This window comes from Thalassophryne amazonica, chromosome 2, assembly GCF_902500255.1.
Source record: "Thalassophryne amazonica chromosome 2, fThaAma1.1, whole genome shotgun sequence".
Lineage (NCBI taxonomy): Eukaryota > Metazoa > Chordata > Actinopteri > Batrachoidiformes > Batrachoididae > Thalassophryne > Thalassophryne amazonica.
This window is the reverse complement of record NC_047104.1, coordinates 135,590,204-135,612,930: the sequence shown is the minus strand read 5'-3', so window position 1 is coordinate 135,612,930 and position 22,727 is coordinate 135,590,204. Positions and strand designations below refer to the sequence as shown.

Here is a 22,727-nt window from a genome sequence, read left to right as displayed (position 1 = left end):
GACAAAACACCTGAAATGCTTTATTGCTTGGTATCTTCGATGCTAACATGTCTTTTAGTGTGGTGAAAAAGACTGGGAACATTACAAAGTGGCAAATGCTTTCGCGTCCCAACATTTTTTGGAATGTGTTGCAGGCCTTAAAACTAGGAATAGATATGGATATGAATAAAACAAATGAAATGAATTTTACTCCCCCCAGCAAACACACACACACACACACACACACACACACACACACACACACACACACACACACACACACACACACACACACACACACACACACATATATATATGTATCAGGATGGATCGTCATAGAAAATAAAAATTGCATATGTTTTGGGCTTTCGGTCAGTTTGTTTTTTTGATTTCAAGGACAGACACACAACACTGCAATGTCTCTGCAAACACTCTATCAGCCTTCAGTCAAAGCAAATGACTTGGTCTCCTTTCTCATTCTAAGTTCTCTCCAGTGCATTACTGCAAAGACAAGACAAAGGCAAACATCTCAACATGCACAAAAATGAGCACAGAGCACTGAGTTTACTGGAATGCAGGGAGCATCACTTCCCAGTGATGCCATAACACTTTATTTTCAAAATGTTTGCCATAATGCCTGTGGGACCTACTATAACGCCTTTTTAACTTTTTGGTGTCATTTTTGTTGTTGTTGTTGTTGTTGCTGCTGCTATTTAATTATTTATTTTGGAGTATTTCACTTGTGTTCTTTATGCAGCATTAAGTATAATGCCCTTGAAATCAGAGTAAACTTACTCAGTGGTTTCATTAAGTAAACTGTGCAACAGTGCTAAATAAATCAGAGTTCAGCTCGAGAAATGTGTCTGTTCATTTGGTTAATCCAGCAAAAACACAAATTTAGTATTCAGAAGGCATTTGTCAGCATATAAAAGACACAGTAAGGTTTCGAAAAGTCTCAAAATGGTCTCATTTAGTCAATTGTGAAATATACTTATGGGCTTAAGTAGGAATAGGGTGAGTAATAAAAACCATTACATCTCAATTAGACAACTTGTTGATGACTAATCTTCATAGTAAATTCATAAGTTCAGTTCTAAGCAGTGACTCTCCAAAATGACTTTAATTTAAAAAAACATAGAACTACAAATTCAACGCACATCACTAACACAGTGAACTATATGGAAACAATATTTGTAGCATTACTAGATGCAAGATATTTATTCAAATCCCTTTGAAGGGAGTGCTGGCTCCTGGCAGATACTGACATTTGGTTTGACCTTGAGCTCTGCCCTGGAAAAACAATCTCTGGACCCTGGTTTTGCTTTTGATAACTACAGGAAAATCTGAATTATCCGACTATCTGACTCAAAGAAAATTAGTCGACTCGTTGGATACTAGCTAGTTGTAGTCAGTTATTATGACTAGTCAGCCCAATGCTTAATCTAAGCAGCAGATGATTTATTTTAGAATACTTTATACCTGAGAATCATATAAATCAGTGAAATAGTTTTTGCATTATCATATTTAATACATTTTTAACATGAATATGAAAATGAGTAGTAAGTTTGTCCAAAATAAATAAATAAATATCCAAATTAACTCTAAAAATGTTCAAACCAAAAGCAAGTTATAGTTTGTCCCTCAGCACATATGTGCATGTTTCTTTGTCCTTGTTATCTTTTTTTATCTTATTTTTCAGCAGAATGGCACAATTTCTGTGCCTGACACTGTGGACGATGATGGTGAGGGGAGCTCCGGAACTCCTTCTATGGATGCAGAGTCTGTCATGCAACCTGAAAACATGACCGGAGGCGTAAAGTTTGGCTGGATAAGGGGTGTTCTGGTGAGTTTGGATGGGTCATGGAACAGAATAATTTTGGTGTCTAGACAGGTAGCACAAAGTTAGTTTGAGTTATATGCAGTCACACTATAGAAGGTAATGTCTGCAATCTGTCCAGATCAAAGACTTAGTGAGTTAGTCATATTTGCAAACTTGATTTAAAGTAAATTTGTGCTAAAACCCAGTGATGTCTGGGCAGCAAACAACAAACCTTGTCTAAAGTGGCTTTGTCTAGCTTGCCACATAAAGTAATTGAATATTCAAAAATACTGCTCAGAGTATAAACTGCTCCACAAACAGTTCTATATAGTTTTAGGGTGACTAAATGTCCTGTTTTCCCAGGACATGTTCTGTTTTCACGTCCTGTCCTGACCGTCCTGGGTTGTTTTTAGAAAGTGATGACAATGGTACATAAATGATGAATGGACTGTTATATAGCACTTTTCCATCTGCATCAGATGCTCAAAGGGCTTTATAAATAATATCTCACATTCACCCCGTTGTGAGGGTGCTGCCATACCAGGTACTCACTACACACCAGGAGCAACTAGGGGATTAAGGACCTTTCCCAAGGGCCCTTAGTGAGTTTCCAGTCAGGCTGGGATTTGAACCGAGGATCCTCTGGTCTTGAGCCCAACATTTAACCACTAGACCATCACCTCCCCAATGACCAGGACAATGCCCTGGTTTTCATTGTTTTCATTGGGCCATTAAATTGACCAGAATTCGAGTATCATTTGAGTATCTCATTACCGGGCCGAGTGTCCTAGTTTTCGGTAATCAAAATATGGTCACCCTAATAGATTTAATTTTTAAAAAAATAGGCAGTCCAAATGTATTCACTTCAAAATTATTCTTTTACTCTTCGTATCTTTGGAAGGCCTAAACTCAATAGCTTGGAAAGCCCAGATGGGCTACCAATAATAGCTAGTCAAGCTAACTTGGCTAGCTCTTATTTAAGCAGTTTTTACATTAGATGATCGTGGTTCTCCCAAATAAATAAATAAATTAAATAAATGTTTTCTTTTAACTGCTTTCTTTGCAATGTCAGTTTACTAAAGAGTTAATGATTTTAAAAGTCATGGCATTAGACATTGTGAATTTGGGAATTCAATCAATCAATCAATTTTTTTATATAGCGCCAAATCACAACAAACAGTTGCCCCAAGGCGCTTTATATTGTAAGGCAAGGCCATACAATAATTATGTAAAACCCCAACGGTCAAAACGACCCCCTGTGAGCAAGCACTTGGCTACAGTGGGAAGGAAAAACTCCCTTTTAACAGGAAGAAACCTCCAGCAGAACCAGGCTCAGGGAGGGGCAGTCTTCTGCTGGGACTGGTTGGGGCTGAGGGAGAGAACCAGGAAAAAGACATGCTGTGGAGGGGAGCAGAGATCGATCACTAATGATTAAATGCAGAGTGGTGCATACAGAGCAAAAAGAGAAAGAAACAGTGCATCATGGGAACCCCCCAGCAGTCTACGTCTATAGCAGCATAACTAAGGGATGGTTCAGGGTCACCTGATCCAGCCCTAACTATAAGTTTTAGCAAAAAGGAAAGTTTTAAGCCTAATCTTAAAAGTAGAGAGGGTGTCTGTCTCCCTGATCTGAATTGGGAGCTGGTTCCACAGGAGAGGAGCCTGAAAGCTGAAGGCTCTGCCTCCCATTCTACTCTTACAAACCCTAGGAACTACAAGTAAGCCTGCAGTCTGAGAGTGAAGCGCTCTATTGGGGTGATATGGTACTACGAGGTCCCTAAGATAAGATGGGACCTGATTATTCAAAACCTTATAAGTAAGAAGAAGAATTTTAAATTCTATTCTAGAATTAACAGGAAGCCAATGAAGAGAGGCCAATATGGGTGAGATATGCTCTCTCCTTCTAGTCCCCGTCAGTACTCTAGCTGCAGCATTTTGAATTAACTGAAGGCTTTTTAGGGAACTTTTAGGACAACCTGATAATAATGAATTACAATAGTCCAGTCTAGAGGAAATAAATGCATGAATTAGTTTTTCAGCATCACTCTGAGACAAGACCTTTCTGATTTTAGAGATATTGCGTAAATGCAAAAAAGCAGTCCTACATATTTGTTTAATATGCGCTTTGAATGACATATCCTGATAAAAAATGACTCCAAGATTTCTCACAGTATTACTAGAGGTCAGGGTAATGCCATCCAGAGTAAGGATCTGGTTAGACACCATGTTTCTAAGATTTGTGGGGCCAAGTACAATAACTTCAGTTTTATCTGAGTTTAAAAGCAGGAAATTAGAGGTCATCCATGTCTTTATGTCTGTAAGACAATCCTGCAGTTTAGCTAATTGGTGTGTGTCCTCTGGCTTCATGGATAGATAAAGCTGGGTATCATCTGCGTAACAATGAAAATTTAAGCAATACCGTCTAATAATACTGCCTAAGGGAAGCATATATAAAGTGAATAAAATTGGTCCTAGCACAGAACCTTGTGGAACTCCATAATTAACTTTAGTCTGTGAAGAAGATTCCCCATTTACATGAACAAATTGTAATCTATTAGACAAATATGATTCAAACCACCGCAGCGCAGTGCCTTTAATACCTATGGCATGCTCTAATCTCTGTAATAAAATTTTATGGTCAACAGTATCAAAAGCAGCACTGAGGTCTAACAGAACAAGCACAGAGATGAGTCCACTGTCCGAGGCCATAAGAAGATCATTTGTAACCTTCACTAATGCTGTTTCTGTACTATGATGAATTCTAAAACCTGACTGAAACTCTTCAAATAGACCATTCCTCTGCAGATGATCAGTTAGCTGTTTTACAACTACCCTTTCAAGAATTTTTGAGAGAAAAGGAAGGTTGGAGATTGGCCTATAATTAGCTAAGATAGCTGGGTCAAGTGATGGCTTTTTAAGTAATGGTTTAATTACTGCCACCTTAAAAGCCTGTGGTACATAGCCAACTAATAAAGATAGATTGATCATATTTAAGATCGAAGCATTAATTAATGGTAGGGCTTCCTTGAGCAGCCTGGTAGGAATGGGGTCTAATAAACATGTTGATGGTTTGGATGAAGTAACTAATGAAAATAACTCAGACAGAACAATCGGAGAGAAAGAGTCTAACCAAATACCGGCATCACTGAAAGCAGCCAAAGATAACGATACGTCTTTGGGATGGTTATGAGTAATTTTTTCTCTAATAGTTAAACTTTTGTTAGCAAAGAAAGTCATGAAGTCATTACTAGTTAAAGTTAATGGAATACTCAGCTCAATAGAGCTCTGACTCTTTGTCAGCCTGGCTACAGTGCTGAAAAGAAACCTGGGGTTGTTCTTATTTTCTTCAATTAGTGATGAGTAGAAAGATGTCCTAGCTTTACGGAGGGCTTTTTTATAGAGCAACAGACTCTTTTTCCAGGCTAAGTGAAGATCTTCTAAATTAGTGAGACGCCATTTCCTCTCCAACTTACGGGTTATCTGCTTTAAGCTACGAGTTTGTGAGTTATACCACGGAGTCAGACACTTCTGATTTAAAGCTCTCTTTTTCAGAGGAGCTACAGCATCCAAAGTTGTCTTCAATGAGGATGTAAAACTATTGACGAGATACTCTATCTCCCTTACAGAGTTTAGGTAGCTACTCTGCACTGTGTTGTTATATGGCATTAGAGAACATAAAGAAGGAATCATATCCTTAAACCTAGTTACAGCGCTTTCTGAAAGACCTCTAGTGTAATGAAACTTATTCCCTACTGCTGGGTAGTCCATCAGAGTAAATGTAAATGTTATTAAGAAATGATCAGACAGAAGGGAGTTTTCAGGGAATACTGTTAAGTCTTCTATTTCCATACCATAAGTCAGAACAAGATCTAAGATATGATTAAAGTGGTGGGTGGACTCATTTACTTTTTGAGCAAAGCCAATAGAGTCTAATAATAGATTAAATGCAGTGTTGAGGCTGTCATTCTCAGCATCTGTGTGGATGTTAAAATCGCCCACTATAATTATCTTATCTGAGCTAAGCACTAAGTCAGACAAAAGGTCTGAAAATTCACAGAGAAACTCACAGTAACGACCAGGTGGACGATAGATAATAACAAATAAAACTGGTTTTTGGGACTTCCAATTTGGATGGACAAGACTAAGAGACAAGCTTTCAAATGAATTAAAGCTCTGTCTGGGTTTTTGATTAATTAATAAGCTGGAATGGAAGATTGCTGCTAATCCTCCGCCCCGGCCCGTGCTACGAGCATTCTGACAGTTAGTGTGACTCGGGGGTGTTGACTCATTTAAACTAACATATTCATCCTGCTGTAACCAGGTTTCTGTTAGGCAGAATAAATCAATATGTTGATCAATTATTGTATCATTTACCAACAGGGACTTAGAAGAGAGAGACCTAATGTTTAATAGACCACATTTAACTGTTTTAGTCTGTGGTGCAGTTGAAGGTGCTATATTATTTTTTCTTTTTGAATTTTTATGCTTAAATAGATTTTTGCTGGTTATTGGTAGTCTGGGAGCAGGCACCGTCTCTACGGGGATGGGGTAATGAGGGGATGGCAGGGGGAGAGAAGCTGCAGAGAGGTGTGTAAGACTACAACTCTGCTTCCTGGTCCCAACCCTGGATAGTCACGGTTTGGAGGATTTAAGAAAATTGGCCAGATTTCTAGAAATGAGAGCTGCTCCATCCAAAGTGGGATGGATGCCGTCTCTCCTAACAAGACCAGGTTTTCCCCAGAAGCTTTGCCAATTATCTATGAAGCCCACCTAATTTTTTGGACACCACTCAGACAGCCAGCAATTCAAGGAGAACATGCGGCTAAACATGTCACTCCCGGTCCGATTGGGGAGGGGCCCAGAGAAAACTACAGAGTCCGACATTGTTTTTGCAAAGTTACACACCGATTTAATGTTAATTTTAGTGACCTCCGATTGGCGTAACCGGGTGTCATTACTGCCGACGTGAATTACAATCTTACCAAATTTACGCTTAGCCTTAGCCAGCAGTTTCAAATTTCCTTCAATGTCGCCTGCTCTGGCCCCCGGAAGACAATTGACTACGGTTGCTGGTGTCGCTAACTTCACATTTCTCAAAACAGAGTCGCCAATAACCAGAGTTTGATCCTCGGCGGGTGTATCGTCGAGTGGGGAAAAACGGTTAGAGATGTGAACGGGTTGGCGGTGTACACGGGGCTTCTGTTTAGGGCTACGCTTCCTCCTCACAGTCACCCAGTCAGCCTGCTTTCCCGGCTGCTCGGGATCTGCCAGGGGGGAACTAACGGCGGCTAAGCTACCTTGGTCTGCACCGACTACAGGGGCCTGGCTAACTGTAGAATTTTCCACGGTGCGGAGCCGAGTCTCCAATTCGCCCAGCCTGGCCTCCAAAGCTACGAATAAGCTACACTTATTACAAGTACCGTTACTGCTAAAGGAGGCCAAGGAATAACTAAACATTTCACACCCAGAGCAGAAAAGTGCGGGAGAGACAGGAGAAGCCGCCATGCTAAATCGGCTAAGAGCTAGTAGCTACGCTAAGCTAGCGGATTCCTAAAAACACGCAAAGTGAATAATGTGTAAATAATTTAGAGGTGATTCAGCAGAAGGAGTGCTTTAGTTAAGGCACGTAAAGATTACACTGGGAAACAAATCGTAATCTAGATAACTAGATCAATCTAACTGCGCAGATTAAACAGCTAACAGATACAGAAAAACACCGCTGTGCTCCGGAACAGGAAGTGATACAATACCGCAGTGAGAGCCAACCACCAGTAGAGGCAAGCAGAATTGTCATTGCTGATAACGCAATGGATAGCTGCACTACAGCACATGTACAAAATCGTTGGAAGAGTTCAGTTTTATGATTTCCCTCTTCTGATATATGTGGAATCACATTTTCAATGCTCATATTATAAGATCTTTCATGAATATGACTATGCTAAGATCAGCAGAGCATTAGAAAGACAAACTGTGACTGTCAGTAACTTTTCTTCACTGCCATTTCATTCAAATACTTTGGAAACAGACAACTTGAAGTGAAAACATAAGCACCAAACTAAAACTCTTCCAGTGATTCCAACACACCACTTTTCATTAGGGGTATTGGCAAAACACCAAATGACAATTATCTCCACATGAGTATCTGCAGGATAACATAACAATTCCCCATCCTCTTTCCAAATACATGCAACATAAAACCAGTGCTGTCTGTAAAATTCAAGTCAAAGACACATATTCTCAAAGTCACATGTCTCCTTGGAGAACATATCATTAATTAAAACTGCTCAAGGTAATATTCTCGAGCTAGTCAGTAGACTAACTACTGACATGGAGCTCTCTTTTAAAGTTCATCTTAAACACTTGATCTCCAAATCAAGGGTGAAGCTCAGCTTCCTTTATAGAAATGTCATGTTTTTCCTCAAATGTCTGGAAGCTCCTGATTACTGCTACACTCTTGCCTGTACTGGACTACGGTGATGTCGTATATATGCGCGCTTCAACCAGTCTGCAGTGCTTGACCCCTTTGTATCATTGTGCCTTGAGATTCCTTACTGGTTGTAGCCGCCTCACACACCACTGTGAGTTGTATGCCAATGCTGGCATTCCCTCTCTGACTGCAAGGCGATATACATATTGGATGACACTGGTTTACAAGACTCTTATGGGCTGGTGCCGATCTATTTTACCAGTTTACTTCTGAGCTCTAAGTCGTTATTCTTAGTACTTGAATGACATGTTATGCTTTCATGTACCTCATGTCTGCACTGAAACAGAAAAGAAAGCTTTAATGTTTTCTGCTCCCTCTGATTGGAATGTGTTTTTTTCTGTTGATTTGGGTTTGTTTGTTTTTATTGTTTGTATTATTTTTTGCTGTTTTCTGTTTTTCTTGTCTTATATGTCTGTAAAAAAAGGAGGGATACTAAATATATTGTTTAAAAAAAGAATAATTGATCACATTTGTTATTACTTTACAGAAAGTGAATAAAAAGGAATATTTGGCTGCTCAATAAAGAAATAGCAGAAAACTCAGCAAGATTTGAAGTCAAAAGATCACTCAGCTTGAAGGCCACTCACATAAAAATAATATTCATATTTATTCTCTTAAAGAGGGCGTTGAGAGAACTTCTATGATACACTTTGTGGAAAGCCTACTAAAAAACGAGCTGGCTGAGAGCGCGGTTGTCATAGAGCTGGGGATTGAGCGCGCACACACAGCCCTGGGCCAGAGACCAAACGACGACGCGCCCCAGCAGGCTGTCGTTGTGAAATTCCTGAAATATACCATCAAGGAGAAGATTATCAGTGCTGCCTGGAAACAGAAAAAGATCATGCAGTGAATGACTCTTATTGGAGTTGAAAAATGTGATCTGACAAGACGGCAGCGCTGGTTTCCCTTTATAATAGAGTGTATTTAACTCTATTTGGACTGGGACCAAATGCTATCCTGACGGAGTATATTTTACTCTGCAAAATTTACTGTGTAGGTAGATGTGGAAACCTTGCAGGGCAGGGGCTCTTCAGGAACAGGGTTGTTGACCCCTGGTCTAAAGTTACTTGTAAGTACTCTAACAATTAAAAGATGCCTATGTGAAGACAAGCTATGGACAAGAAGCTCCCACGAAGTCCCATTCTTGCAAAATACAACATGCTGAAGAGCTTATAATTTGCCACACAGCGCATTGACTGGCCTAAGAGATAAATTGTTCTTTTGGGATCTAGGGGCCACAGATAGTTTGACCCCCAAAAACTAAATTCAAGCCACAAAACAATGAAGCATGGTGGAGCAAGCATCATGATATGGGGATGTTTCTCATACTATGGTGTCGGGCCTATTTATCGTATACCACGGATCATGGATCAGTTTGAAGACATCAGTACACTTGAAGAGGTCATGTTGCCTTGTGCCAAAGAGGAAATGCTCTTGAAATGGGTGTTTTAACAAGACAGCGACCCCAAACACACCAGCAAGCGACCAGCATCTTGGTTCAGAACCAATAAGATTAATGTTATGGAGTGGCCAGCCCAATCCCAGGACCTTAATCCAATAGAAAAGTCAAAAATCATCAAACATCAAAAATAGTGTCTCTCTGAGGCAAAACCAAGAAATGCAAAGGGACTGTGGAATGTAGTCCAGTCGTCGTGGGCTGGAATACCTGTTCACAGGTGCCAGAAGCTGGTCGACTCCATGTAACACAGATGTGAATCGGTTCTCAGAAACAGTGGTTATACAACTAAATACTCAGTGATTCACAGGAAAGATAAATCTTTGAGCATTTTTCATTTTATACAGTAAATGTTTGAGTTGGTAAAGAAAAGTGCAGATGCTATTTTTTGAACAGCCTAATATTCCTTTTTCTTCACTTTCTCTAAAGTAATAACAAATTTGATCATTTTTTTCCTCATGTTTTGATTTGGAATAGAATGTGCATTGTTCTCAATGCATTTGCTTCAAAATTGAAGCACTTCAACTTTTGACCCCTGTACAAACTGAAAGTAACCTTTGTCACCATTTTTGCTGTTTTTACCCCATAGCTCCATAACATTCCGTCATAGATAGTCCAAACTATACCTTTTTGGAATATTTGTGATCAGACAAATATTGTGGTGTAGTTTTTAATATGATTGGAGCATCTTTTAACTTTTGACCCTTGTGTAATTCTTCAATTGACCCCTACCTGGCTGCCTACTGAAATTTCAAGTGTCCATTCAGTTTTTTCACAATAGTAATGTCTAGGGAGTATTTGTCCAAATATGGTGTTCCTATCACCATTTGCAGGATTGTTTCAGTTATCTGCTGCACTAAGCATCCTTTCAGGACTTTAACAGGGACGGTGGAGACTCATGCAACTTCCAGAGAGGGTTTTTGTTTGCTTGATAAATGCACAAGTGACCAATCATGACCTGATGTTTTCTGCCCAAAGACAGGATTATGATCAGCATGTCTGGTATTTATATTGCGTATTTATATTTTTATTTGCAAACTGTTTTTCTTTTTTCACTTTTGATACTCTGTGTACTTCTTACCCTGTGTGCTGCTATACAATGGTGCTGGAACCTCAGTTTCCCTGAGGGAATCTTCCTAAGGGATCAATAAAATTCTATTTTATCTAATCTAATTTAATCTTTATGTGCGACATGTTTACATGCGTGGTGTGAAAGGTCACTTGTAAGATAAGTGTTAGCGTAAAAACACATGTAGTCCTCATGACCTTGTGACTTCTATGCACACAAATTGTGCTTTATACAAAACATCAACTTTGAAAACGATTCATGGGGATGCGACATCAACAGGGGGACAAAACTAGCTGTGTTGACTGTGTAATCCGTTTTATTTAGAAAGGTTGTACTGATTCAATGAAAAGTTGTTGCGTTAACCTTAACCTTATTTGAAATAAAGTAACTGACTTAATTAAAACTTTAAAAAATAAGTTTGTTCCATAAATCCAACAAAAGAGGATTAACACCAGCAATAGTGAGATTTTTTTTTTTTTCTTTTTCTGAGTGTGCATACATGTAGCTCATATGTATATTTTTGTCCACAGGTAAGATGTATGTTGAACATCTGGGGTGTCATGTTGTTCATCCGTCTGTCCTGGGTGTTCGGACAGGCTGGCTGGGGTGAGTGACATACACGCTGCCCGAATGGAAAATACAAGTATGTATAAGTTTGTCATCAATGTATTTATATTATTTGTGTTGTTATTGCTGATAAACCTTTTTCAGCTGTAAGGCTGACAAAACACTTTATTTTTATTAATTGATATTAACTTCTGCTTTTTTGGACAAACTTTCATAATGTCCTTCCATTACAGCACCATCATCACCACATCACACACACACACAAATCAGTCAGTCAATACATAAAACCTACACTTGCCTCGTATCCACCAGAAACTAACAGATTAGCAAATTTTTGCCACTGGAAAAAATGTTTTAATCCATTACTAATCAGTTTAAGTAGTTCCAGTGTGACTCCAGCTTTAGACAGTCAGTTTAGACTGCCAGTCAAGTTGACAGGAAATCAATATCTGCCCGTACATATCAGCCCAGCAATGGACTTGCATTCTGTCAAGCATGTACCTTGACCTTTGGCAAATGCATCCAAGGATAGGCTGTAGAAAATGAGTGAATGGATGTTTAAAATATTGGGAACCCTATTAAAAAGTATCAAACTTTAATATTCACTGAAAAATAAGTTTTTCCTACACTCAAAAACAAAATAAATAAATAAATAAAATTAAATAAAATTAAAAAAAATGATGCATTGGATGAACTCAATTCAGTTATGTGCAGGATTTCTATCTAATAAATATATGTAGCCCCAATATGTATAATAATATGTAGTCTGTTGTGAAAGTGTCGTGACACGGATCCACAACAGGGGGCGTTAATGAACGGACAATGGATAAGCCAAAAGTAACAATTTAATGTTGTGAATCGCACATCGACGTACAGACAATAACAATATGGTGACTGTCAATCATACACCAGGTGACGTGTGGGCAGGCTCGACGATAGAAGACGTCTGGCGAGAGAAGAGCCGGATCCCACACAGCTTCCACCACCAATGAAGCTGAAGAACACCGGAGCCGCCAAGCCCTGCGCCCCAGGTGGCCGCTGTCTTCAGCAGTCAGACCCGGTACTGCTGGCAGAGAACAGAGACAGTCCTGATGAGTGTGAGTTCGCACACTCAGTAATCCCACAGTCTGTATACAATTAGGAGGGAGAACCTCCACCTCCAGCAACAATTTCACCCGTGCAGCTCCTGTTGGTCTCTTTCGTGGATGGAGTGAGAGGCGAAGAACGTCGTCCTCTCACTGTCCGCCAATCCAGCCTCCGACAGAGCCCGCAGGAACACGGCTGCACACAGAACAATGTTTTGGACAACAATAATTACAGCAGAGAAGGTTACCTGAATGGTAGCTGATTTCTCGGCGGGGAGGTGGAGTTGCAGTCCGGCCTTTATGGTGGTGGTGATGAGTAGTGGATGAGTGACAGCTGGTACGGATGACGAGTGACAGCTGTCACTCCTGGTCGCTCCGACGCCCTCCCGTGCTTGAAGCCCACACTTCAAGCAGGGCGCCATCTTGTGGTGGTGGGCCAGCAGTACCTCCTCTTCAGCGGCCCACACAACAGGACCCCCCCCTCAACGGGCGCCTCCTGGCACCCGACCAGGCTTGTCCGGGTGACGGGTGTAGAAGTCGGCCAGGAGGGCCGGGTCCAGGATGAAGCTCCTCTTCACCCAGGAGCGCTCTTCGGGACCATAACCCTCCCAGTCCACCAGATACTGGAACCCCCGGCCCTTTCGACGGACGTCCAGGAGCCGGCGTACCGTCCACGCGGGCTCCCCGTCAATGATCCAGGCAGGAGGCGGCGCTGGTCCCGGGGCACACAGTGGTGAGGTATGGCAGGGCTTGAGTCTTGACACATGAAACACGGGGTGTATTCGCAGTGAAACTGGCAGCTTCAGCTTCACTGCGGCCGGACTGAGGACTTTGAGTATGGGAAAAGGTCCGATGTACCTGTCCTTGAGTTTGTGGGATTCCACCTGCAGGGGGATGTCCTTAGTGGATAGCCAGACCTCCTGCCCAGGCTGGTATGCAGGGGCCGGGGAACGCCGGCGGTCTGCATGGGCCTTAGCCCTCGTCCGGGCTCTGAGCAGGGCAGAGCGGGCGATACGCCACACCCGATGGCACTTCCTCAGATGGGCCTGGATCGAGGGCACCCCGACCTCTCCCTCCACTAGCGGAAACAATGGGGGCTGGTACCCCAAACACACCTCAAACGGGGAGAGGCCGGTGGCAGATGAGACTTGGCTATTATAAGCATACTCGATCCAGGCCAGATGGTCACTCCAGGCCGTCGGGTGCGTGGAGGTCACGCAGCGGAGGGCCTGCTCCAGTTCCTGGTTCGTCCGCTCTGCCTGCATGTTCGTCTGGGGGTGGTACCCAGACGAGAGACTGACGGTGGCCCCCAGTTCCCTGCAGAAACTCCTCCAGACCTGGGAGGAGAACTGAGGACCACGATCCGAGACAATGTCTGATGGAATCCCATGCAGACGCACGACGTGGTGGACCAGGAGGTGTGCAGTCTCCTGGGCCGTCGGGAGCTTCGGGAGGGCCACGAAGTGGGCTGCCTTGGAGAACCGGTCCACTATCGTTAAGATGGTGGTGTTGCCCTGGGACGGCGGGAGGCCCGTGACAAAGTCCAGGCCAATATGACACCAGGGGCGACGAGGCACGGGCAGAGGCTGGAGGAGGCCTTGGGCCTTGTGGTGGTCGGCTTTGCCCCTGGCACAGGTGGTGCAGGCCTGGACATACTCCCGGACGTCGGCTTCCATAGACGCCCACCAGAAGCGCTGCCGGACCACTGCCACAGTCCTTCGTACCCCTGGATGACAGGAGAGCTTGGAACCGTGAAAGAAGTCAAGGACCGCAGCCCTGGCCTCTGGTGGGACGTACAACTTGTCCTTCGGACCTGTCCCCGGGTCCGGGCTCTGTGTCAGGGCCTCCCGGACGGTCTTCTCCACGTCCCAGGTAGGGGTGGCCACGACAGTGGACTCGGGGATGATGGTGTCAGGGGGGTCTGACGGCTCGGTCTTGACCTCCTCTTCATGCACCCGGGACAGGGCGTCAGATCGTTGGTTTTTTGTCCCGGGGCGGTAGGTGATCCGGAAGTCAAAACGCCCAAAGAACAGCGACCAGCGGGCTTGCCTGGGGTTCAGACGCTTCGCGGTCCGGATGTACTCCAGGTTCCGATGGTCCGTGAAAACCGTAAATGGTACAGATGCTCCCTCCAACAGGTGTCTCCACTCCTCAAGAGCCTCCTTCACCGCAAGAAGTTCCCGATTGCCGACGTCATAGTTCCGTTCAGCTGGATCAACCTGCGGGAAAAGTAGGCACATGGATGGAGAACCTTGTCGGACTCCCCGCTCTGGGATAGTACGGCTCCTATCCCTTAGTCAGAGGCGTCCACTTCAACTACGAACTGGTGCTTGGGATCGGGCTGCACCAGAACCGGTGCAGTCGAGAACCGGCGTTTCAACTCCCTAAACGCGGCTTCGCACCGATCCGACCAGGTGAAGGGGACTTTTGTGGAGGTCAGGGCTGTCAGGGGGCTAACTACCTGACTGTAGCCCTTGATGAACCTCCGGTAGAAATTTGCAAAACCGAGGAACTGTTGTAGTTTCCTACGGTTCGTTGGTTGGGGCCAATCTCTCACCGCCGCAACCTTGGCCGGATCAGGGGCGACGGAGTTGGAGGAGATTATGAACCCCAGGAAATACAAAGAAGTGCGGTGGAACTCACACTTGTCGCCCTTCACAAACAGCCGGTTCTCCAACAACCGCTGTAGGACCTGACGTACATGCTTGACATGGGTCTCAGGATCCGGAGAAAAGATGAGTATATCGTCTAGATATATACAAAGACAAACCGATGCAGGAAGTCCCGCAAGACGTCATTAACCAATGCTTGGAACGTCGCGGGCGCATTGGTGAGGCCGAACGGCATGACCAGGTACTCAAAGTGACCTAACGGGGTGTTAAATGCCGTCTTCCTCTCGTCTCCCTCCTGGATCTGAACCAGGTGATAAGCATTCCTATGATCCAATTTCGTGAAAATTTGGGCTCCATGCAGGGGCGTGAACACTGAATCCAACAGATGTAACGGGTATCGGTTGCGAACCGTGATCTCGTTCAGCCCTCTGTAATCAATGCATGGACGGAGTCCGCTGTCCTTCTTGCCCACAAAAAAGAAACCAGCACCCATCGGGGAGGTGGAGTTCGGATCAATCCGGCAGCTAACGAGTCCCGGATGTAGGTCTCCATTGATTCGCGTTCCGGACGTGAGAGGTTGTACAGCCGGCTGGACGGGTACTCAGCGCCCGGTATCAAATCAATGGCACAATCATACGGACGGTGCGGGGGCAGCGTGAGTGCCAGATCCTTGCTGAAGACGTCAGCAAGGTCATGGTACTCGGCTGGCACCGCCGCCAGATTGGGGGGGACTAAAACCTCCTCCTTAGCTGTCACACCGGGTGGAGTCCAACCTCCTTTGCCCATCTGCTATCCAGCAGATTCCCCTCCGACCCCGTGTCCACCAGTGCTGGGGCGTGAAGGGTTAGATCCCCACTCAGGATCGTGACTGGGATTTGTGCAGATCGTCGGGGTCTCCCCACGTGGGTGTTGTGACCCACCCTTAGCCCAGTCTCTAAGGACGAGTGCTGCTGTTTTGACCGTTTGGGGCATTCTCTCTGTGTGTGCTCGGTAGAGCTGCAGAGAAAACACTCTCCACGGATCAGTCTCCTTTGTCTCTGATCTGATCGCTTTTTGGCCCTGCTCGTTTCCCTAGCAACGTCAGCAGGGGGAGCTGTCGTCACGTGGAGAGCCCTAGCAGCGGAGCGTGGGGAAGTCGGCTCCCTTTCGGACCCGGGAGGAAGAGGGACGGCTTGTGCCTGACCACGCCCTTCGTCTCGCTCCCGTCGGTGTTCTGTTAATCGGTTGTCTAACCATATAACCAGGTCGATAAGCCCATCTAAATCCCGCGGCTCGTCCTTCGCCACCAGGTGCTCCTTAAGGACCAGAGACAGTCCGTTTACAAAGGCGGCGCGGAGTGCAACAGCATTACAGCCGGCTCGCGCTGCCGCGATGCGGAAGTCGACTGCATACTTCGCTGCGCTCCGACGCCCCTGCCGTATCGACAGCAGCACGCTTGAAGCGGTCTTGCCTCTATGAGGGTGGTCGAACACCTGTCGGAACTCCCTCACAAACTCAGTGTAAACCGTTAGGAGCCGTGAATTCTGCTCCCAAAGCGCCGTAGTCCAGGCGCGTGCCTCTCCTCGAAGCAAATTTATAATGTAAGCCACCCGGCTAGCGTCTGATGCGTACATGACGGGACGCTGTGAAAAGACGAGCGAGCACTGCATCAAGAAGTCCGCGCACGTCTCCACACAGCCTCCGTATGGCTCCGGAGGGCTTATGTATGCTTCAGGGGAAGGTGGGGGGGTTCGTTGAACGACCAGTGGAATGTCTGTTTCTGGCACACGGTCAGCAGGAGGAGGTGCTGCAGCAGCACCCTGAACATGCGCTTCCACCTGGGCGGTGAGAGCCTCCATCCTACGATTGAGAACACTGCTCTGCTTGGTAACTAAGTCCAACCGAGCAGTAAAGGCGGTTAAGATGTGCTGCAGCTCACCCAACATGCCTCCTGCTGGCGCCTGTGCACCTCGCTCTTCCATTGGCTGTTCAGGCGATGGTTGATGCCCCTCGGGATCCATGACGCTGGCCGAGAAATCCTGTTGTGAAAGTGTCGTGACACGGACCCACAACAGGGGGCGTTAATGAACGGACAATGGATAAGCCAAAAGTAACAATTTAATGTTGTGAATCGCACAACGACGTACAGACAATAACAATATGGTGACTGTCAATCATACACCAGGTGACGTGTGGGCAGGCTCGACGATAGAAGACGCCTGGCGAGAGAAGAGCCGGATCCCACACAGCTTCCACCACCAACGGAGCTGAAGAACACCGGAGCCGCCAAGCCCTGCGCCCCAGGTGGCCGCTGTCTTCAGCAGTCAGACCCGGTACTGCTGGCAGAGAACAGAGACAGTCCTGATGAGTGTGAGTTCGCACACTCAGTAATCCCACAGTCTGTATACAATTAGGAGGGAGAACCTCCACCTCCAGCAACAATTTCACCCGTGCAGCTCCTGTTGGTCTCTTTCCTGGATGGAGTGAGAGGCGAAGAACGTCGTCCTCTCACTGTCCGCCAATCCAGCCTCCGACAGAGCCCGCAGGAACACGGCTGCACACAGAACAATGTTTTGGACAACAACAATTACAGCAGAGAAGGTTACCTGAATGGTAGCTGATTTCTCGGCGGGGAGGTGGAGTTGCAGTCCGGCCTTTATGGTGATGGTGATGAGTAGTGGATGAGTGACAGCTGGTACGGATGATGAGTGACAGCTGTCACTCCTGGTCGCTCCGACGCCCTCTCGTGCTTGAAGCCCGCACTTCAAGCAGGGCGCCATCTTGTGGTGGTGGGCCAGCAGTACCTCCTCTTCAGCGGCCCACACAACATAGTCATTTGTTTGAGTGATACACTCAAACAAATGACTCACTGCATTGGATTCCATCTAATAAATATATGCAGTCCAAACTAAAATAAGTTACATTATCTTGCATGGATGTGTTTTATTTGAGTTGGGGCTACATATATTTATTAGATATAAATCCTGCCCATAATTTAATTGAGTTCATCCAATGAGTCATTTGTTTGAGTGATACACTCAAAAAAACTGACTTGTTGGATTGGATTCCATCTAATATGTAGTCCCAACTAAAATAAGTTAAAATATCTTGCATGGATGTGTTTTATTTGAGTTGGGGCTACATATATTTATTAGATATAAATCCTGCCCATAATTTAATTGAGTTCATCCAATGAGTCATTTGTTTGAGTGATACACTCAAAAAAAACTGACTCGGATTGGATTCCATCTAATATGTAGTCCCAACTAAAATAAGTTAAAATATCTTGCATGGATGTGTTTTATTTGAGTTGGGGCTACATATATTTATTAGATATAAATCCTGTGCATAATTTAATTGAGTTCATCCAATGACTCATTTGTTTGAGTGATACACTCAAACAAATGACTCATTGCATTGTATTCCATCTAATAAATATATGTAGTGGGCAGCACGGTGGCTTAGTGGTTACTGTTGCCTCACAGCAAGAAGGTCATGGGTTCAATTCCCGTGGCCTTTCTGTGTGGAGTTTGCATGTTCTCCCCGTGTTTGCGTGGGTTTCCTCCGGGTGCTTCGGTTTCCTCCCACATCCAAAGACATGCGGGTTAGGTGGATTGGAATCTTTAAATTGTCCATAGGTGTGTGTGTGTGTATATCTGTGTTTGTTTGTCTGTTTGTGGCCCTGCAACAGACTGGCGTCCTGTCCTGGGTGTACCCCGCCTCACGTCCTATGACTGCTGGAATTGGCTCCAGCCCCCCCGCAACCCTTAATTGGACTAAGCAGTAGAAGATGAATGAATGAATGAAATATATGTAGTCCCAACTAAAATAAGTTGCATTATTTTGCATGGATGTGTTTTATTTGAGTTGTGGCTACATATATTTATTAGATGGAAATCCTGCCCATAATTTGAGTTCATCCAATGAGTCATTTGTTTGAGTGATACACTCAAACAAATGACTCATTGCATTGGATTCCATCTAATAAATATATGTAGTCCCAAATAAGATAAGTTACATTATCTTGCATGGGTGTGTTTTATTTGAGTTGGGGCTACATATATTTATTAGATATAAATCCTGCCCATAATTTAATTGAGTTAATCCAATGAGTTTAATTGAGTTCATCCAATGAGTCATTTGTTTGCAAATTCAGTGTTTACTGCTGAAATTAAAAAAGGAAAAAAAATAATTATGTTGCAATTTGTACAAATTGGATTTAGTCACTCGGGAGGAGCTCGGAGTCGAGCCGCTGCTCCTCCACGTTGAAAGGAGTCAGTTGAGGTGGCTCGGGCATCTTTTCCGGATGCCCCCTGGACGCCTCGCTGGAGAGGTGTTCCGGGCACGTCCCATTGGGAGGAGGCCCCGGGGAAGACCCAGGACACGCTGGAGGGACTATATCTCTGGGAATGCCTTGGGGTTCCCCCGGAGGAGTTGGGTGTGGATCGGGAGGTCTGGACGGCTTTGCTTGAGCTGCTGCCCTCGCGACCCAACTCCGGATAAAGCGGAAGAAAATGGATGGATGGATGGATGGATGGATGGATTTAGTCGCAGCAAATAAATCCTCTCAGACAATCAAAGAGTAAAGTAGATTTCATCTGTTTTACTTTTCTTTATGCGCTGCTCAACATCTGGCCATCTGTTCCATTATTTGCTGTTTAATGTCAGAATAACTTTTACCAACCTCATTCTTAATGTTAGACTATCACAGCAGCCTCGTTTCTCATCTGAATGACATGAATTCAGCTTTTATTGTCTCTCACTTAATGTGTACTTCACTTTATTCAGTCTGTTGGTGAGGCAGTTGTCCAGATTTACCAGAATTATTTGCGGGTTGATATGTTTGTCTCAGACAACAATGGCAGATACGTCTGCGAATGCACTTACCGTTACTGGTAAACAGAGTAAATATTTGACAGATCGAATTGCTGTAGTGAGTTCTATTGTGATACTCGACAAAGCGTGCGCGTCTGTGTGCGGGACAGGCAGAGAAAACAGTTGATCTTCTGTGAATTGCTCTTCATGAGTGTGTTCATTGCTTAAGAAGCTATTGATCGGCACCAGTGTTTGTTCAGACCGTGTAGCTAAATGGCTTTTGATCAGTAGAGAACACTGCGGGCACTTAGCAGAGAACAATAGAGAACAAACTGCTTTGAACTTACAAACTCCGAGATCTTCGGGGACACCGTCCATTTCCAATTTACCTCTCACTGTTTATAGGCTAGTTTATACTGCAGCAATGCTACACATTAGCATCACTTTTGGCCAACACAGCAAAAACACAAATGCTACAGTTTATGGGGCTTACTGATGGAACATCATGCAGCCCTCTGTACTCTCGGTTTCGTGCTGTCGTGTTGCACAGGGAAAGGTCAGGTCACGTCTACTTTTAAGGAAATGTATTAGTTACAGTTAAGTTTAACCAATAGGATATGGAGTAAAACTCACCTAAACCGCCATCGTATAAACTTGATACTCGCATTCACCAGACAAAAGCATACGTCCCAAAGCTTTTGTATGGTTTTCCATATAATAAACACTGTATATACTGGATTTTGTATAAGGCATCTTCGCTCACATCAGACAAAACGTCCTGCCCCATTGCAATGTGTTTCCAATAAAAACCCCTCACGTGTACCAGACAGAGCAGTCTTGGCGTGCCCAGACGTAACAGAGGTATGAAATGAAGTGGCAGTACTAACACTCGCCGATTTGAGGAAAGTGGATACCGTATTTCCTTCATTAAAAGCCCAGGCGTTTATTTTGGTCAAACTGTGCTCAGACCCGGCACCAAAACGAGGCCTTTATTAGAGTAAATAAAGGCCTCGACTAGATTAGAGTAACGCGTTGCATTGTGGGTCGATAGCAGCATTAAACTTGGTCCATGGGCAGGAGGTCGGGGTTTGACTGAACTGCCCACTTTAAGTGAGCTGTGAGCTTTTCATCTGCGGTTTTCTGCAGCAGCTACGACTCGTCCTCACCTCTTAAAGCGCGGTGACAACAACACACCTGCACTGAGCTTTACAAAGACATTTTTATGCTTTATTTTCTCTTATTTAGAATTCTGAGATGATCCACTCCGTATCTGCTGCTAAAAACAGCTGATCCACCGCGACATGTTAACAACTAACACTGTTTTCTACTCAAATGCACCTAAACTCTCTTTCTCAGGACCACATGATGTGAAAATGCAATAAAACTTTCTTACCTGTAAATCTGGTCATGTTTTCTGCATAAATAAATGTTATCCATTCTTTGTGCTCAAATGCCAAAGCAGGGGCGAATCCAGATGGAATGGGGGCGTGGGGCAGGGATGTCCCCCCCTCCCCCCAACAACACCCCTAGATTAAAGGTCCAGTTTTGAAGCCTTTTTTACTACAACTACTAATACTACTTATAATAATAATAATTTGATGTTTAGAGAGAATTTAAATGTTAGAAAAATGTTAGAAAGAATTTAATAGTTACATTTATAAACAATGTAGGTTAGAAATGGCACATTTTACTGTTACAGTGCTGTCAACAGTTAAATATGAGGTCAAGAAAGAGGTCTTTATTTTACTTTTTATAAAAAGTATTTATTTTCATTGAAGTCAAGAAAGGGTGACGATAAAGTGAGTTTTGGCAAAACAAGTATCATTGTCATGTTGAGGTGGCAGAGGGTTGTTGTCGGCAGCTGGGGAAAGTAACTAAAAAAGTAACTAGTAATCTAACTTAGTTACTTTTACAATTGAGTAATCAGTAAAGTAACTAAGTTACTTTTCAAGGAGTAATCAGTAATCAGTAATTGGATTACTTTTTCAAAGTAACTGTGGCAACACTGAACTCTGGTGATTATTAACAAAATTCTGCTTTCTGCCTCCACTGTAATATGGTGTTAAGTTTCACACATATCCCTGGGTGTGGCAAACCAAACCACTTTAGATCAGAGCCCTCTGCGTGGCTGCGAACCGTCCCCATACACCTGATGCGCATCTGCTAAACGATGGAGACTGCAAGGGCTGTGATTGATCACTTTTATGTTTTCACTCCTTCCTCTCCCATTATATGTTAAAAGTTTTTGCCGATTACATTTCGATCATGGATCAAATATGTTTGCCAGAAAAGTCCACAAATATGGCCAACTTTACAACACAGAGTCTAAAAATTACAAAGACACTCAAATGACGTACAATTCATGGAGGGAAATTGCACGTAAATGGTAAATGGACTGCATTTATACAGTGCTTTTCCATCTGCATCAGATGATCAAAGCGCTTTACACATCAATGCCTCACATTCACCCCGATGTGAGGCTGCTGTCATGCGAGGCACCCACTACACACCGGGAGCAACTAGGAGATTAAGAACCTTGCCCAAGGGCCCTTACTGATTTTCCAGTCAGGCTGGGATTTGAACCGAAGATCTTCTTGTCTCTAGCCCAACGTTTTAACCGCTAGACCATCACCTGCCCTACAGAATAGTTTTATGAACATTGGACAAAAAAAAAAAAAAAATTAAAATATAAATAGACAGTAAAAATACAGACTATGCCAAAAACATGCAACATTGCTCTTCCAATTTTCAATTTTTGAGGATTTTACACTATACTTACACCATCTGCACACACTAAATGCCAAATGACATTTATAGTAAACTCATGTTCAGACTTGATATGGGCCAATACGTACCTGG

The 22,727-nt window shown here is 44.0% G+C and overlaps 1 protein-coding gene across 1 annotated transcript in view; it reads left to right on the top strand.

Annotated features, from left to right (window-relative positions):
• slc12a1 (solute carrier family 12 member 1) overlaps positions 1-22,727 on the top strand; it is a 98,587-nt gene that overhangs the window by 7,148 nt on the left and 68,712 nt on the right. Inside the window, exons 2-3 of the mRNA XM_034194196.1 lie at positions 1,679-1,822; positions 11,341-11,416. Coding sequence (XP_034050087.1) covers positions 1,679-1,822; positions 11,341-11,416 — 220 coding nt within the window. The remainder of the gene's footprint in view (positions 1-1,678; positions 1,823-11,340; positions 11,417-22,727) is intronic.